General features: G+C 41.6%; 1 protein-coding gene across 1 annotated transcript in view; it reads right to left on the reverse strand.

The window, feature by feature from the left end:
• The window catches only part of plxna2 (plexin A2), a 191919-nt gene that overhangs the window by 26221 nt on the left and 150299 nt on the right, over window positions 1-15399 (reverse strand). Inside the window, exons 18-22 of the mRNA XM_059332253.1 lie at window positions 14011-14250; window positions 12990-13133; window positions 12341-12575; window positions 9766-9908; window positions 8408-8676 (exon numbers count right to left, since the gene is read on the reverse strand). Coding sequence (XP_059188236.1) covers window positions 8408-8676; window positions 9766-9908; window positions 12341-12575; window positions 12990-13133; window positions 14011-14250 — 1031 coding nt within the window. The remainder of the gene's footprint in view (window positions 1-8407; window positions 8677-9765; window positions 9909-12340; window positions 12576-12989; window positions 13134-14010; window positions 14251-15399) is intronic.

Consider the following 15399-nt stretch of genomic DNA (forward strand, 5'->3'; position numbering starts at 1 on the left):
CAGGTTGGTGCAAAAAACACATTGTGTTTCTCATGCAGTACAAATGTGTTAATTTTGCCTATTGTATTAAAATATTCCTGCAGACTATTGTGGATACATGTGATGATGTCAGTCCCCATCGAAGTGAGAGCATTTTTTGAAACTTCACTTGCTTCACCTGCTGTGACCTCTAGGATAATCACAGCCTCATGAATCATCACAACCACAAACTAGAAACACAAGGAGGATGTATGGCTCTTATATTAACAAAAAGTTTTTTTTTTCAGTAGTTTCCAGAACAGAAATAATCACCAGCTTATTGCCAAAAAAAGTCTTGCAGAAATATCAAAATGTCAATAGGTTTTTGAAACCAAATGGCTACATGGATTTTTTTATGCTGTTCCGCAAGGTCTTGGTGTCTTTATGTTGTATTTTAGAATGATTTTTAACTATTTGTATCATTTCTTGTTTGGTTAAAAAAAAAGTTAAATTGAGCATCAAATCTATGTAACAAATGGTATCAAACTAAAATCAATTTATGAGACATAAGGGAGCATGCAAATACACTGTCACAATTTGAATGACTGAATAAAAGCATGAGCTGCATTTCAAATTAATCTTGAGATGATGTACACCCCTTCTGTGTGGCATCTACAGTTGACCTTTTTATCTTCCCCTGAACATCCCCTGTTCTCCGCCTCTACCAGAAAAAAAAAAAGAAAAAAAAGCTGAATGCTAAGGGCTTGAAAATGCTGTCTAAAAACCACCAATAACCAAACCGCTTTGGATTAGAAATGGATTTTACCAGCCAGCTTTTGGTCCACACCATTATCATTGTTATTACACCCGCTAGCTCTCACATAACTGCTACACACATTAATCACAAGTTAAGATGCCATGATAAAGTGTCCCATATATGCCTGCACCGCCGTTTACAAGAGTGTGACAGCATGTGATTGTCACCTGGCTGCGAATGATCACTCCAGGAGGTACACAAGTGTTGCCAATTCAAATAGCAATGCACTGAAAAAAACTGACCCTCTTAATGTAGCAGGAAATGACTGTGATTACTCTGGTGTATATGATAGAGGGGCCTTACAGCGCAGTGTGCTGAACTGGGGATTAACAGGAATCGAAGCAGCCAGGTATTAAAGGCAAGCTAGAAGGCTTTCGTCTCCTCAGAGCTAAATAGTGCCAGGGATGATTATACCTATTCAGGCTCTGAATGGACCTAAAGGGAAATTATGACTATTATGGAGATAATTGCGTTAAGTCGTGTTTGAGGGCTATAAGCAAGAGTCTGGGACCGAAGCACGAGTCCCTGAAGGATTGTCTGAGCTAGAGGAGGTTACAACAGCTAACACTTCAGTCACTGAGACAAGAAAAAGTGTCAGTCATTCTTTCCGTCTCATTAAATCGAGATGGAGGGAGACTTCTTTTCCGTCTTTCACATGCAAATACAGAACTCTCCTACAGTAGCAGGACAGTGGAGCAGAGGTGATATTTTGTTTCGAATGATGTGCGGCTGAGTTGTGATGTTGTCTCCCACGCCTGGAGGCTATTCCTCTGAAAACGAGACTGCTGGCCAGTCTGCTGGCAGCTCGTCGGGAGGATGGAGAGCTGGGTGACAGCGTATTTGAAGTGCGTTGTGCCAGCGGGTGTGGAGGGGGGGGTGTAGATTAGTTCACCCAGTTTCAGCTACAGGATGAGAGAGTAAACATTGCAGAAGAGCTGAAAGCTGAAGAAGTGCATGTGTGTGACTGCATTCTCTTTGGTGCCTGCACTTCTTCCCTCTTTGTCATCCTGACATATACAAACACGCAGGTGAGGGTATACATGCATAAAGAAAAAATGCACAAGCTAAACCTTGCAATGCTGCACAAAAAACACAATAAGAAAACTATGAGTGCCTAGGGGTGTATTTCTACACTGAATAAACCTAAATATATTGTGGATTTTTTGGACAATACCCCAAATCCCTCTGTAATTACCCTCCTTCTTCTACAAGAATTATAAGAGAAGCTTTCTTTGCACCCCCCACCACACGCCCCTCCCAGTTTGTATAAGACTTGAGTGTGTTAGAAGTTAATGGAACCTATTAAGCATTTTAATAAGCTCAGCAAGTCCCGAAGAAGGAAGTCAAATAAAGCCTTTTTTGTGGAGGCAGTGCTGACTCCCCCTTAATATCTTTCCTTTTGAATGTCGGGGGGGAGACGCACTTGTTCTCCTCCTTTCCTTCTTGTCCTCCTCCTCATCTGCCTCCACTTCCTTCTTTCTATTAATTGAGTTTCATTAATGAACATCAGGATTTCATTATCCCACATAGTGTTTAAGAGGGGCTTCGCACCCCCCACCCCTCGTCTCTGGTCTCCTAATGGCAGCTCGGGCGGAGGGGGGGCTATATTAGCAGGCTGTGGAATGTCTTTCAATGAAAGTAATGCCAAACACAATACTCGCTCTCTTAATAACTCTGTACTCCATTGCTCTGCATGGGCGGAAATCTCATTACAAAAATGCTGAGGAGAAAAATAATACAAGATTGAAAAGTCTCAAGGTGATAGAGGCAATGTTCTGTGATTCCATTAAAAGAACATTATAACAAAGAGAAAGAGAAAGAAAGTGGGTAAAGAGAGTAGCTGTGGCAAAACTTAAGAAGAAGATGGAGAGAATAGAGAATAGAGTTTAATGTGGCTGGCTATTATAAAATGTTCTGGTGGGGGTCATCAAGTACCAGAAGAGTTTCTGTAATAATGGACGGGCAGACAGAGAGGCTGTGGAATGACACAACAGACATGAGGGGAGCACTGGAGACGCAGGGCGCTGAGAGGAAATGAGCGCAAGAACATATTTCACTAATGTAGCAAAATACAATCCAAACACCATGAGGTGCTGCATCAGTTCCACTTAGCGCACTGGAGAGTGAGAAATCAAACACGTTGTCAAAGCTTAGATATTGCTTTCAAAAAGCTTTTAGGAGAATGCGAGTGTCTGCGAGCTAAAATCTTTCCCTATCAAGACAAAGACAGCGGAAGGCATCTCAAATTTTATAATACCAAAGAGACCAGAGTTTCTTTTGAAAAAACACGCCTCAGAAGAGCATGAGTGCACCCTTTAAACGTGGGTTCCAGGAACTTAACTGACTGGGGATATTATGTCTGTGCTACATAAAGGCTGGATACTGTACATGCCATAATTTGTTTTCACCGGACCGGGAAGATGGAGGGTGAAATGGGATCTAGCTCTTAAGCGGAGCATAATAGGAAAAAGAGTATGTGCCAAAGAACAAGGACAGCATAACATATACACAAACTGCCCTCTGGCATTCAAACACATCACACCAGGCATTATACTGAGCCAATGATATGAGCCACTGCCTGCTGCATTTGTTGTACTTGCAGTAACTATTATGCAGTTAACTACTTCCTCAAATAAATGACAATGATTTGTTTTCCACCCTGCTTAATCTGCCAAGAGGGTTTTCACATGCATTCATTTTCATTCTTATATACCACTTGAGCCCATACAGTTGCTTTCAGTAAAGGGAGAAAAATTCAAATGAATGGAAATTTCAAGCATCCCTGTAAAATGCATATTTATGACCTACTGTAAGCATATTAGGGTGCTACAAAACCGAATCTACTGTCAGCAAAAGTACAATTTGTATCTTGGCGGACGCTTAATGTAAGTGAAGAAGGGGGATGTTAGTTTAACTGCCATTCAATTCAATCTACCTTTAGCCTTGCAAGCTAGGTGAGAGAGCCACATTCCTCATTGCTTTTTATCATGAATCTGAAATGATTATGGCCATATCTTTAGTTAGAACTTTATAGAGTGTTGCAACTGCAGACTGATATAAGTTAATCTAATATTATCATTCCCAATAAAGCATAGATAGCACATCAGCAATTAAACACTCAAATATGAAGAAAAATGCTATCAGGAGATAATCTGCCCATGTGAGAGACAGAGTGTGTGTGAGAGGAATACAGAAAACGGGCATGTTGGTGATGGTGAGAGGCAGGCAGAGGCGCGTTGTTAATGTTAATCAGAGAAGTAGTTTACATGCAGCATCTTCAATGTGCTGCCCACATAAGTTGGAAAAATACCCAGTGGAAAGCATTCAGAACCTCCATTTAATTTCCTGAATTAATATGTTCGGAAGTTATTTAACTGTAATTCCGTCGTTGGATCCAACTCCTCCACATTTTCACCCTTTCCCCTCATTTTTCTCCTTGTCGTCCGCACTGTGGCTAGTGATGGCATGGTACTCCATCTTCGAATTGGAGCTCACCGCAGAGAACGGGGATAAATAATTAAGGGCCCTTTGCTTTGCTGGAGCAACCACATTGTACCATGTTGCTGCTGTGCCTATAGCTTCCCACTGCACCCTATGCACATGTAGTATCTAAACTCTTGTACACACATGTATGATACAGCACACACACACCAAGTACTAAAGCTTAAAGGTACACTGCATTGTTTTCACCGTGGATAAACATGGTTGCTGTCAAGTGTCAGTCCTTCACTTACAATACCTACGTCCAAATACCTGTACGTAAATGTGAGAACTACAGGAAGTTTGAATCTTATAGAGTCAATCCCAATATACCTCTTACCCCTACTTCTCCATTTCATGTATTCACATTTTCAGAGCAAATGTTATGACAAATCCTTACGAATTATAAGCAAAATGGTGCTAAAACACACGTAAGTATTTTCTGGATCACTAATGATTTAAAAGTGATGTAAACAATGATATCTTGTCTTTTCAGTGTCATGAGACATACAGATATTTTGTGTGTTTAAGTTTTTTAAGTTTGTTCACACAGAAAAAAAACATTAAATTCCCAGTATGTGGTCAATTTATTGAAATAAATAATAATAAATTTGCTGCCACACTTTCCGTGATGAGAACTGCTTGTTGTGTCCGACCTGCCCTCAGGCATGTGATACTGCTGCTTGTTGGGCCTTTTTATATCAATGTCATAGACAACTACTGATGACATACCAGGGTTGAAATATTTCATATTGGGGAAGATTTCAACCACTAACCTCTTGGAACTCTGTTCTAAGAGGCAAGTCAAAAAACGAGTAATATTTTCTCTGTTTATTCCCGTAAAAAGGCCAAAACCAATGATTAATTTTCCTTCAAACAAGTATTTCCTTTGCAGCTAAAGCCTGGTATAGCTTATCCCTTTGTGCCATAGAAGTCTATCATTGCTACAAAACATTTCCAACCACACAAATGAGCCCCCAATGTTACACTAATGAGTTCTGCAAGAGAATAAAATCTGTAAATAGACTATTTGCTCTTGTTTGAGTAAAACTACAGTCCAGTGTTAAGAGGTTATTTAGTCTTTTTGAAGTGAAAGTATCTGTTAGAGAGCTGTTTTTAAAGATTGACGTCTTCAGGGAGAACAAATGGGTTTCGGGCCACAGAGGTTGGAGAAGACACAAAATAATGCTTTGTTGTTCTGGTCGTTTTATGGCTTTTGTTGACATTAACAGACATGTAGAATATAACCAACCATATTCATTCATAAGCAACCATTTGGATCCATTGTACACATTAAACTTTGATTACTGTTGCCCGTCACTGAGGGATCATGAGGTTAACATGCTAAAACACCATGACAGATGGAACTATTTTTGTCTCCCGTCTGCAGATTATGGTTTTCTCTTAAAAGGTCTGGCATGCAAGCTTGTGGACATGTTCCCCCTCTAGAGAATAGCATTCAATGCTGAGCAGCAAGAGAAACAAGGCTCTTTCCTGAGACTCTAACATGTCTTGGGATGCACTTTCGACCCACTGTAATATAAATGAGAACAGGAAGTAGGTTGGGTGACCTGTAGGTTCTTCCTGTATGTTGGCTCTCTCCTGCATCCATGTAAACTTGACCCAGTGACTGTAAGCTCACTTATAATTCATCTGAAACAACATTCAAAGTGACCCCGACTTCAACTAAACTACTGAAAGTGCACTGGATTCCAATACAGCCAACAAACCTTTATTTATTGCACCAGTATATTAGGATGGTGTATTCTATATGGCACACAAGATCCACACAAGCAAACAGATACATTTGGAAACCATAAAAAAACACAATGATCTGTTTACATGCCGCTGATTTATTAATACCAGAACAGAGGGAGGTCTTAGCCAACACTACAGCGAGAATTTGTCTATCCTATTATGTGTGATAATGGGCTGAGGCCAGACGACAGAAAAGACAACTGAACAGGAAAATGGCAACAAAGCACAGCCCAGCAGCCTCACTCTACGCCCTGCGCAAACACAATTACTGCTTTGAGACGTGCTCAATTTGACTATCATCACAGATACATGTGTGTGTGCGTGTGTGTGAATCAGCTGGCTGCCTCGTCTGTCAGCTTTTCTCTAAATAGGCGATGAGGAAGACAACAACGGCAAAGAGCCATGTCAAATCGATAATCCCTTAAATTCTTCAGAAAAATAGGGAGTGAAATGTAAAAACTATAGGACATTTAGCCCTCCAGGCTGTAACGGCAGGACCCGAGGATTACGTACCACTGTGTTCCTAATAAGAGAGGATAATGAAAACTTTGAGGTGACGTGGGGCCCTGCTGTCAGGTGAAATAACAGCTTAATCCAGGTCCATTTGATGCTGTGTCGCTTTAGTCCACTTCTCTGTCTTTCAACCTCTTTCTCTGTTTGCTTCTTTGCACGATCTTTTCTATCCAGCCTTTATTTACTCTATTAATGTGGGTTTTTCAAACAGAGACACTAAGGGACCATTAACATGAGAATGAAGGTGCAGTTTGAAAGTAAAGCAGCTGCCTGCTCTCATTTTCTCTACTTATTAGTCATGTAAACATAATCTAAATTTGATACTCAGAGCAGTTAGGCTTGCAGAGAGACTGTCCACAGATCTGCACTTTGTACATTCTGTACTTTTTGAGCTGAGTATTGTCAGTCCTTTAACCTATTCTGATGCCTACACAGCCACCAAGCAGCTGAGGACACTTGGGCAAGGACTTGGCAGGTGTTTAAAGTTTTAGCACATCACCTCAAATCCCCCGGAAAAACAATGTACACTGGAGACACAGAGAGGGGAGGAGAAAAAAAAGTTACGTTGAACCACTTCTGAATGTTTTATAAAGACCCAGAGCCTGGAGGATAAGTGAGACTGACATTGGCATTGAGAGGGAGCAGGGGAGAGCCAGAGCGCGAGAGAAAATACAGAATTATGCAAAGAATTCAGATGTTTCTCATGATGGGAAGAGTGCCTGGCGTTTATCTCAGCATACTGTAGATGTACTAGAGCACTCATTACAACCCTTATTCTGTGAAGCGTCTATATGGAAACACGAGGGGGAATCAGAATGCATCCACCCACAAAAAAAAAAGAAGAACATACAGCTCTAAATCAATCCCCATCCATCTGTCTATATGTATCAACATCCTCCTACAGCCCTGCACTTCTTTATTTGTTTTTTAATGAGGACTGCATCACTATTCTCTGAGCACAGAATCACATATTTATGGATACACACTGACACAGTATGTTCTTATTCTTTTTGACTGAAATTAATCAAATCAAACAACTTAAACTGTTTTGTAGAGCATAGTGTTACTGAGGATTAAGAGATTTCTCTGAATATGATTATGTATAATTTGTTTGTTTATTTTCATTTTCTCTCTGCATTTTAATCATTTCAAAGTCAAAAAGAACATTCATGCCAATCTAATTAGTTCTTGAGAGCAAGATTTTTGGGTGATATTTACTGATGAATAAATACTTTAAATAAAAAAACTTAAATTTAGTGGCCACTAGCTGAACCAAGCCTAAAGCCCTTATACTACTACTACTACTACTACAGAGTGCTACGGTGCTTTAACCCACACATCCAGGCCAACATTACTGTCATTAAGGTTGTTGGGAAGAGGGCTAAATGCTTTAGTTAAATTTGTAAAGGGGAAAACTGATCTGACCCTATATATATATCATATATAAATGAAAATGGGTACCTATCAGTCTCCCTTTGACAGACATGCCCACTTAATGCTAACCCATAAACTGTTAGGCAAAAACCATTTGTTTTTTTGCATGCATAATAAATGCGTTATTTTCTACTATTCTAAAAATAGTGTATTTGAATATCTCTGCACACTGGGGTCCTAAACAGTCTTGGAATTGCATACATTGGGCAAAACAGAAAAGCTGAGACTCTTGCAGATTTATCGAAGCCAATTGTATTCATGTGTAATGATGTTAGTCCCCATAGCAGCATTTCATTGCAGAAAGAACATGAAACTTGACCTGACTGTATAAAAGGACCTGCTGTGTCCTCGAGGGTAATCACAGCCTCATGAAACTTTACAATGACAAACTAGAGACCTGGAGCATTCAGAGGATGTATGTAGGTGTATTGACAATGTTTTTGTTACCTTCGCAGCAGCAGTTTTGGATGGTTCTTGCTCTCCAGGTTGCGGTCGATGAGGTCCGACAGCAGGTGTTTAAGGACGTCGGTAGCATACTCCAGTCGCCCCTGCAGGGCAGTCATGATAAGTGAGGCCACGTTGCCGCGGTCCCTCATGGAGAAAGAACGCTGCATTTCCAGTGTTCGGATGAAGGTGAGCAGGAACACCTTGTTGTTGATGAGCTGGCCAAACAGCTTCAGGGCCTTCTCTACGTTCTGCTGGCCGTTCCCTGACACCTAGACAGAGGAGGGAGAGAGAGCAATGGGTGTGTGTAGTGCTTATATGTTTCCAGCACTAATTTGAACAATAAATGTACAGGAATGGTGTAAATAGCAATGAGCTGAATGTGTTTTCAAAAGAGCTATTGCTCTTCAACTTCCGTCTTGACCTTGTCTCACACAAAACACCAAAACTCTCACTCATGTTTCACTCCAGACAGACAGAAGTTTCCACTCATGGTGAGTAACTGAGAAGATCTTTATCAATTATTGACCCGGGTCTCTAGCATTGTAGACTGAGTTAGCTGCCATTTCACTTTCAAGTTAAATGTCAAGTAACTTCCCAGGGTAAGACAATCCCAAAGAGACACTTTCTTGGTATTTCTTTGAGTATATGTCACTGTTTGGATATCTAATTTTGCTCCTTTTGACAGAAAAAACTGCCACACCAAAATGCCTATCTTATGCAGCTTACTGATCATCCCTGTGCTAAGAAGGGGACAGACCCCCCTATCTAACCAGACATCTTCTTCCCAGTAAACCAGTCCCAATCCTCCAATCAACAAATAAAATGGTGGACTTCTATCATGATGAATCTCTTAATCCCCAATCCACTGGACTCCACTCTCCACATAAAATAAACTCATTTCCTAGCACCATGAAGAGGAGCGAAAAGTGTTAACCAGCCAGTTTTTTCCCCCAACGGAGGAACCCACAGTCCTGCTTGAGGATTGGGAATTACTCAGTTCATTACCCCTCATACTGCAGCTACTGGTGGATGAAATAGCCATGTGCTGGGACCCTGTTTTCCATGAGGGAGCTTGCATGTGAGATGCATATATGTGTGTGTGTATACGTTGCCAGCACGCTTGGCTATGCATGTGTAAGTGTGTGAGACCAGAGGGTAGAAAGGATAAGTGGCACGCTGGTATCCTTTTCCCCTCTAGCACTTTGCTGCCTATGGAGGTTACCCTGCAGGGAGAGTGGTAAGGGCAGACTCACTCTCTCCCTATCTCTCTTTTTACCTCAGTTTGACTTTCTCTTACCCTTTCTACATGCATTTGCCTAGATGTCTCAGTTTTTCTTCCTTACAATCCTTCCCTTTACCTCCAGTTCTCTGAGGACAGGATGATCCTCTATGCCGGGGAAGAGGACCCTCATAGCATATGTCCTGTAGTCCAGATGGGGGATACCAGCTCTGTCCAGGTCACTGGTCAGCTCATTGATGTCCGTCTGCAGCTCGGCAAAGGCTGGGAGAAAAGAGAGACGAGAAAAAGAGAGCAGTTGGAGGGAATACTTGAGACATGCAGCATCAAAATAAAAGCGTTTTTTAATCCCCGGGGACCAAATACGTGAATCCTTCTTATCTTCATGGTGTTTACTACAGTTATCATGAAGCTGACAGTTAAAGCCCAAGATAGTCTTCATGTCAGAGAAACTCAATATTTCACATCCTTACCTTAAAAAACACAGACCTCACTCCCTCTCACACACACGCTCTGCTTTCTCACACAATTTTATCTACCAGCCAGTAAATTGGCTGTAGCAAAGGCCCCAAAGAGTGTGTGTCATCTCAGTGTGAGGCTGCAGGTGAGCACTAGTTAATTGGCTCCATCCTGACTGACTCCTGTTCAGGCCCACGGCTCTGTTGCTCTGCTCTGCCGCCCTTGGGGAGGCTCCCCGTCTGCAGCCTATCACAGGAGCAGCAGCAGTCCCCCAACACCCTCCTCAAAACTCTGCCATCTCCAACCAGTCTTAGCGCTCACCTCCTCGCTCCTGGCCCCTGGCCTCCTACGACTCCTGGGTTTACACACCAACACATGGGCTCACAGGCACACATGGAGAGCATATACTCATAAGGAGGAACCCAGGTACCCATCTAAATCCACCCCGCGGGGCAGTACACTACTGGCCACTGCTAATGGTTAAAACATTAATCTTTCCTTTCCCAAGGCTGCCTGTGTGTGACTGATTCCCCCTGTTTGCCTGCTCTGTCTGCCGTCCTGCCTGTCTGTCTGTCTATCTGTCTGTCAATTGACCATTCTGGAAGTTAGCTGCAATAGGATGTTTTTTTTAACTGCATGATAACGCTAGGAGAGCCAATCAGGGGTGGCTGGAGGGGAAAAATAATAAGGTCCTGTCTGGCTGATGAAATACCCTCAACACTGTCAAGCAGAAATCGTACTTTTGCAATCTCAGTGATTGGCTATAATGACCCCGATGATGACATCAGGGGCCAATCAGCATTGTTTATTTAAAAAGCATTCATATGAAACTGACTGCTGCAACACAGTGCTCTTGGTGAACTGCAATTTGGAGTGGTAGTTGGAGGTCAGTCTGAGGTTATCTGTGGTCCTCCCTGTGGCTGGAAGGTCAAAGGTCAGATGGACTACTCTGCCCTCTCTTAACCATGAGCCACAAGGGAGGAGTGTGTTTCAAAGCAGCTCTGAGTTCAATACTGTCTCAGTGTCAGTGTCGCTTAATGGCATTCAGTGTTTGTTGCAGGACCAAAACACATATGGTGCAATTTACAATTCATTCAAGTTATAACCTGTGATCATTTAAAAATTAGACTTTTATCAGTCATTACTAATTTGCAAAAAATATTTATTTTCCACAAACTATTTTTTAGGCTTTTTATATTCCAGTCCCAGGCCTATTACTGTTCTATTTTTATTTAAATGTTTTTTTTTAAATATTTTACAGGACTTTTTTTTTTTAGTTTTTATAAATGATACATTTTTATATTTCTCATCGTATATAAGGCTATTTAAAGTAATCAGAGTCCATGTTTTTTTTAGCCTATGTATGCATTTAATCACTTAATCTTAATCTGTGTGTTCATGCTCTGAAATGCACTTCAAATTAGAAGTGTGGTAAAAAAGCCCAATTCAAATTATTTCAAGGGACATACATGACGGGGTCAACAGTTTATTCTCTATCTTGTAAGGGGGGCTTGGATGAAAAAAGGATTAAGAACCTCTGATTTAAAGAACAAGTTGACTGCCTTTCTAGTATTTTTGTTATACCCAAGAGCAAAGGTTTTGTATCAGGTGAGTCACAAAATATGATATTTCTGACACCCCATGCCCTATCTTGCAATGTTAATGTAAAAGAAAAATAATTGGTCTATTTTTCCCATGATTCGGATGTGCTACAAAACCTGATGGGTCTTCCTTGGGCCCATGCTACACCCTTTCACCAAGTTTTATAAAATTTGAGACAGAAAACACAACTTCTTTGGTGGAGATAACTACAAACACCTATAAAGACACATTGCATAAATAGATAAATGTGGAATTACCCGTCCAGTTAGGACGTGCATAAGATGTAATGAGCATAATGTGCTTCTCACTGGGAGCAGTTTGGGGTTACTCTCATGAGAAACTATGTATTCATGTGTCAGTTTGTGTGCAGCATACAAACTAGAAAGCATAAACTGCAAGGCTAACTGAGTTAAAATCTATGTAATATGTGATATATAACCGGGATAATTCACTGACCCAGATTTGGAGACATTTTCACTGCATTATTTAACACATAGTGCACCAGTAATTTATTTTCTGTGCTATATGCACAAATTATGCCTGTTATATGATAACAGTCTGCACTATAGAAATGCATTCACCCGCCCCATTCAACTACAGGCTGCAAATGCTGACTATCCAATTTTAATACTAACCTTCTTTGCACTCGAGGGCAACTCGTGACTCCAGGTTGTCCATTTGCATCTGCAAGCGTTTCAGGGTGAGGTCATTTTCACGTGACTTTCGCTTGTAGGCGATGAGGACGAGGATGACGATGATGAGGAGGAGGCCTCCGCCAGCAGCGATGCTGACGATGGCGGGAAGGGTCAGCAGGCTGTCGGACATGATGTGGACCGCACCTGGAGAGACGTGAAGACCGCCAACCTGAACCTGCAGAGAAACACAAACACACATATTCACAATTATAAGTGTAGTTTCAAGGCATGAGCCAAGTCTTGGTAACTACTGCCTGCTGAAAGTGATACTGAGTGCAAACACATGCGCCCACCTACACGCTAACATTGAGAGGGAAATACTCCGGGGCTTGCACTCAATAAGTGAACAGGCAACTAAAAATAATTGCAGTGGATTCTGGCAGAACCTTTTGACAGCTAGAGCACACCCATGCTGGTCTCCCTTTGACCTGTTTCCTTCAGCCGAATGAACAATGATGAGAGCGCGAATAATGGAGTTTAGAGGCCAGCTATTATGAAGAAGGAATCAAAAATACAGGGACGGACAGGAATAGAGTGGAAGAAGAAGTTAGACAGATAGACATTAACAATGTCTGTTTTCCATACTGACCATGACTTTGTATTGTCCGGTGAGGTTTGGAGGCTCACACAGCAGCTGGCTCTCAGACACAGTGACGGAGCAGGGAGTCTCCCCAATCAGTACGGTGTAGTTAAGCTTCACCCCTCCTGACGCTGGGGGAACCAGGTTTCTGCCCTGTGGGCAAGTGGAGACGGACAGAGGGGTGCGAAATTAGGAGAAAAACTCAGACATACAAACACATGGCTGATTGAAGATGAAGACAATTTTAGAATCGCACAAAGCCAATATGTCCCCTAAACACATGGTAAATTACATCCCTAGGTTTGGCCACAGCTGCGGCCAAATGTGACTCCATACTGAGATCAAACAAGGTGATATATTTCACAGTGGCACTAAGTGGGGACAGCTGGCAATCAGAAGGAAAAAATGAAATATATTCGTATATAAGTCCTTCAGTCACAAGACTACTCAACCAATATTATAAGATGAAAAAAATATATAATGAATTATATATATTTAGCTGAAGTGGAAAATCTAGAGAAAATAGGATGGACAGGACACTGTGATAGGGCCGCCTTTACGTGAGATATGGACATTAGCCGCAGTATGGTATGGCAGTGTCCATTTGATGACATTTGTGTGACATCGTATTGTTAACTTTAACCCTAAAAGTGGTACAAGTAGACTTTATATTTCACAATTATTGTTTTCCGTAAGAGTGATTTTATGATCTTGACATTTCCAACTGCACTTGAAGGCAGCTTCAATCATTTCACAGCAGCGAGACAATAAAAGAAAGAGAGACTGAGGGTAAAATAAATTAAGCAAAAGCACTTACTCCTGCTTAGCGTGTTTCCTGCAACAAGCTCCAGCACAATTCACAAAGTTTTAAAAAATTTCTTGTACAACAGTATATTTTCAGCCACTGTCAGATGGCAGCGAGAGTCAGGGATGTTTACCGTCTACACTCTCACCCACTCACTGGCTACATGATTGGCCATATCATTCGATTTAATTAGATTTAAATGTTACTAATCTGCATTTCCTGTACCTTTAGAATGATGGGTGAGCCAGGTTTTTGCTCCAGGATTCCAGTCGTGCTGAGGGGCTCAAAGTAAGGGTTTGGGTAGTAGAGGAGGTTGGTGTTGTTGTAGACCAGCAGCGCCTGGACGTTGTTGAAGATGAAGCCAAACTCGTCTGCGTGCTTCACTGTGTCCAAACCTGGATTGTACTCTGCCATCAGGGAGGGAGCGAAGCAGCTCATAGTGGTGGTGTTTAATACTTTACACACCTAGGGAGAATGAATAAAGACAGGAGAAAACACTTTTTGAGATACTATTGGGAAAAAGTTGCACTCCAACAGTCGACACATCATGCTATAAGAGCTGAGCACCCTGAAATGAAACAAATGTGACTCAGTCATCCAGGATAACATTAGACAGTTCAGCACGGCCAAAATGTTTGTTTTCTTTTTCTCTGGCTCCAAAATAAAAGCACCAAGATTCCAGCGGATCTGTTGTAAAGCCCTCTGTTTGTTTCAAACTAAAGTGTGATCTTAACTGAAACACAATGATATCAACATGAACCCTGCAGGGAGCTCAGCAACCTAATAATTGGCATATAAAATCCTCATTCTTTTCAGAGAAAAGGATTTATTGTCTGTCATTAAATCCATCTTTATTGAAGAAGAAGCCTCCATAAAATTGGAAATGAATTGCTGCAACTGCTTCACTGAAAAACACTGGAGGACAACAACCACAAAGGATGGAGGCATTGCTCCTCTGTCTCCTCAGGTAGAGGTTGAGCTATGGCTCTTTTATTACTTCTCTCCAGTTTTCCCACATGAGAGACCTATCTTCCATCCATCCTCCCTGGCTCAGCTCTAGAGGGAAGGGGAGAGAAGATTGATTGCTGCACAGCACTCTGCTCAGAGAGGTTTTTATCTCCTTTCACTCCCTCCCAGCTCTCTCTCTGGGGAAGAAACTTAATTAGAGGTAAATATCATCAAAGCTGGTGAACGCTAGCGACTACCACGCCTCCTACCTGTTGTCTACTGCTCGGGAGCAAGCCAAGGAGATCAATGCAAACTCATTCTGAGGAGGCTACACCAATAGTATTCAGCCAGCATGGTGCAAGGCGAGTAAGTAAGTGTAGAGATTGAAAGAGAGACTGTTCATGTTACTTTGCAACTTTGCTCTTGGCTATAGGCTATAGAGTGTTTGGTTGTTTAAATGATTTATATCACACGGTTTAAAATGCAGCCTAAAGTCTAAAGTGCATAAGTGCATATAAGGCATGTCCAACTGCACTTTTGCTAGTTAAACGGTGCATAATCTTGGTGCAAAGTAATGTGCAAGGAACGGGGTGTATTTAGTCTCTTATTCAAAGATATGTTTGGGGCGTAACATGAATTAAACCAATCAGAGTGTCATCTCCCCTT

Source organism: Centropristis striata, chromosome 5, assembly GCF_030273125.1.
Source record: "Centropristis striata isolate RG_2023a ecotype Rhode Island chromosome 5, C.striata_1.0, whole genome shotgun sequence".
NCBI classification, from domain to species: domain Eukaryota; kingdom Metazoa; phylum Chordata; class Actinopteri; order Perciformes; family Serranidae; genus Centropristis; species Centropristis striata.